A 4063-nucleotide genomic window follows, 5' to 3' on the forward strand; every position below is an offset into this window, starting at 1 on the left:
ATTACAAATCTTAATCTGTGATTGTTTTTAAATTGGTAGATACTTTCTGCTTCTGGTTCTGGTTCCGGTTCTGGTATGCTTTTGGTATGGCTGTCAGGACAATCCTTCCTGTATATAGTATTGTAAACCTTGCATTGAGTTGCAGTTTTTGTGATGGATCTTGCTGTGTCGTTGTCGTTGTAGATGTTACTATTACTTTGGGCATCATTGTAACACAGAATGTGTAACACAGTTATGCACTGGGGTCAATGCAATTTACTAGAATCTTCCCCAAAAATTTTGGGGCTTGTGCTTATAGCAACAAGGATTATTACTAATTGTCTATGCCAGTGCATGTCTGAAATCATTTGTATTTTTTTTTTTGTAGGGTGGTGGGGGTTTTAAATCTTAATCTGTGATTTAAGAAACACTTTACTTGTTTCTTTTTTTCTTTTTCTTTTCTTTCAGATAGCGTTCAAAGCTTCAGACATGTTGATGATATGTCACCCTAGAGATTCAAGACAGTTTTTCGAAGCCTGTCTACAAAGCTCCCTGTTGTTTGGCAACGAAGAGGAACAAGCTTTTATGAAAATAACTTATGGTATATCTTTGACAGATTTGCCAGGTAGGATTATAAGTATGGTGTGTGTATGTGTGTGATCATCATCACCACCACCACCACCACCATCATCATCATTGTCATCATCACCATCATTACCACCATCATCACCACCAGCACCGTCATCAACATTATCACCATCATCATCGTCATTGTCATCACCATCATCATTGTCATCATCACCATCATTACCAACATCATCACCATCATCATCGTCATTATCACCATCATCATCATCATCATCATTGTCATCATCACCATCATTATCATCATCATCATCATCATCATCATTATCATCACCATCATTACCACCAGCACCGTCATCAACATTATCACCATCATCATCATCATCATCATCATCGTCATCATCACCATTACCACCACCACCATCATCATCACCACATCATATCATCGTCATCATTTTCGCATCCACTTCCCCATGCTTACATTGGTTGGAGTTTATTGAGGTAAATTTCCACTGGCCCGATGCTCTTCCTGTTGCTGATGCTCAGGAATAGTTCCCCATGGCCAACATAATGTGGCAATCCTGGTTAGGATGATTGTTACTGTTAATTCGGTGAATTGATGACGGTGAACTTTCCCTTCGATGAATTGATGACGGTGAACTTTCCCTGCAGTGAATTGACAGCAGTAAACTTACTGGACATGGTTATAGACTATTTACCATTTCTGTGGTTCCTTCCTCTCCCCTTTTGATGTCCTAAGCATGTGCTTATTTTGCTTAATAGCTAATCCAACTTAATGGTTAATCTATAACTGTGCAACTATATCTGTTCTCTTGTGTTTGTAACAGATTGCTGTTTTCATTGAAATTTTCCACTAGTATTTTTTGTTTTTAAATTAGTAGATACTTTCTGGTTCTGGTATGCTTTTGGTATGGCTGTCAGGACAATCCTTCCTGTATATAGTATTGTAAACCTTACATTGTGTTGCAGTTTTTTTTGTGATGGATCTTTTTGTTGTTGTTGTAGATGTTACTATTACTTTGGGCATCGTTGTAACACAGAATATTTGTGTGTGTCTTCTACAGGTTATGGAGGATACAAAGAAGCCATGGTGTACTACAAGAAGGCCATGAATGTATTGAAATCTAGAAACATTCAGTACCGACAGATGCTGCTGTACAATAGCATGGCTTACAATGCCTATATGCGGGGCAGTTATGTGGAAGCCTTGAAGTATGTTGTACAAGTCATATTAATCTCCTCCATCTTTCTCCCTCACTTATTAGATTCTCTGTCAGTCTGTCTTTTCTTAAACTATCCCTTTATCATACTTATATATCTTATCCTGTTTCTCAGCTTCTTGTTCTCTGATTCGCCATTTCTCTTTCCTTCTTCCCCATTCCAGGCTTTTCTTTCTTCCTTTCTTTTTCTATTACATTCCTGAATAATTAACGTACAACATTCAACTTTGGGTCTTTGATTTCCAGACAGACAAGGTGGATATGGTAACCTTTAGGAGGGACAAACAAGAGTGCCTAATAATTGATGTGGCAATGTCAGGAGATCAACATATTATTATGAAAGGTAAAAACGTCAATAAATATGGAGACCTGAGAATTGAGATCACCAAGATGTGGCAGCTATGAGAGTCAAACATAAAAGTTGTCCATATTGTCATTGGAGCATTGGGTTCACTACCACCCAACCCGAAGAAACATTGGGACACTTTACAAATACCTTACAATCTATGTGTATTGCAAAAGTTGGCTTTACTTGGAACTGCACACATATTGTGTAAAGTACTGTCTGTCTGAGGTCCTTGTTGTGACTTGACAGACAATACAAACCCTTACTTGACACATTATCTGCAATCCATATCACAATATTTGACACTGTGCAATGTCTTCAATAATAATAAATTATAGGATGATCCCTGGCTTACCATCCATACAGGAAGTGCAAGGACTGTCTTATCTGGTACGACACACATATTGAAAACAACATCGTTGCTGTGAATTTTCTTTCCTTTTTTTCCCTTTATATTCTTTGTTTTCTTTTGTAATTTTTTTCTTCTTTTCTTATTCTCTCTGTCTTCTTTCTTCCTTTTTTTTTTCTCTCTCTATCACATGACTTTGTAAATGAACAACCTGCTGTCTTTATTTTAATGGCCTACCAATGAATACAATGAGTTTCTTTGCCCTAAAATTTTGGGTGATGGAACTAGTCGATTACATCGACCCCCAGTGCTTGGCTGGTACTTATTTTACTGACCACCAAAAGGGTTAGAGTTAGGGTTAGGTAAAGGTAAAGTCAATCTCTGCAGAATTTGAACTCAGAATGTAAAGATGGATGAAAAGCTGCTAAGCATTCCATCCAGCATGCTAACAATTCTGCCAGCTTGCTGCCTTAATGATAATAACAATAATAATAATAATAATAATAATAATAATAATAATAATAATAACAATAATAATAATAATAATAATAATAATAATAATAATAACAATAATAATAATAATAATAATAATAATAATAATAATAATAATAATAATAATAAAAAAAATAATAATAATAATAATAAAAAAAATAATAATAATAATAATAATAATAATAATAATAATAATAATAACAATAATAATAATAATAATAATAATAATAATAATAATAATAAAAAAAATAATAATAATAATCCTTTCTACTATAGGCACAAGGCCTGAAATTTTGGGGAAGAGGTTAAGTCGATTAGGTTACATCCTGTACACAACTGGTACTTAATTTATTGACCACGAAAGGATAAAAGGCACAGTCAACCTCGACAGAATTTGAACTCAGAAGGTAGCGACGGGTGAAATACCACTGAGCATTTTTCCCAGCTCGCTGCCTTAAATGATGATGATGATAATAATAATAATAATAATAATAATAATAATAATCAGTTTTGCAGAAGCCGGTTACACCATGACTGCTGATGATGCCAACCCACAGATGGTGCTGAATGCGAGGATCACATGTGCCTCTACCATGGCCTACAACCTCTTGTTTGTCGGTAATAACTGTATTATGTCTCTCGTGGTTGTTGTTGTTGTTGTTGTTGTTGTTGTTATATGGTCCCAGGTCAGCAGTTGCTGAGCAGATATATGACCAAGGGTATACCAGCTGTCACTAGTCTGCGTCTGTCCGTTTCCCTGCGTATAAGGAGACAAGGACTACGTCGTCATCTGATGTGCCCTTTTATTTATGGGGCTGTGATTTGAATAGGATATGTTTTGATTGTTATCTGTTCCTAGCAAATTGAGAGTAACCTCATAGGGGCTTCCTCATTGGTTAGCAGCAACTATGGTGGTGGTGGTGGTGGTAGAGGTGGTGGTGGTTTTAGTGGTGTTGGTCATGTGTAATCTGTGATAAAATGTGATTTGTGCCTGGTGGTGATCATCATGCATAAGAATATGCATAGTAGTAGTAGTAGTAATGGTGGTGGTGGTGGTGGTGGTGGTGGTGG

The 4063-nt window shown here is 36.2% G+C and overlaps 1 protein-coding gene across 1 annotated transcript in view; it reads left to right on the forward strand.

Moving 5' to 3' along the window:
* Positions 1-3708, forward strand: part of LOC106880901 (uncharacterized) — a 7055-nt gene extending 3347 nt beyond the window's left edge. The window contains exons 3-5 of the mRNA XM_014931064.2: positions 448-604; positions 1650-1797; positions 3501-3708. Coding sequence (XP_014786550.2) covers positions 448-604; positions 1650-1797; positions 3501-3693 — 498 coding nt within the window. The 3' untranslated portion in view covers positions 3694-3708. The remainder of the gene's footprint in view (positions 1-447; positions 605-1649; positions 1798-3500) is intronic.
* The last annotated feature ends 355 nt before the right edge of the window (positions 3709-4063 follow it).

The sequence above is a fragment of the Octopus bimaculoides genome, unplaced genomic scaffold (assembly GCF_001194135.2).
Source record: "Octopus bimaculoides isolate UCB-OBI-ISO-001 unplaced genomic scaffold, ASM119413v2 Scaffold_139006, whole genome shotgun sequence".
NCBI classification, from domain to species: Eukaryota; Metazoa; Mollusca; class Cephalopoda; order Octopoda; family Octopodidae; genus Octopus; species Octopus bimaculoides.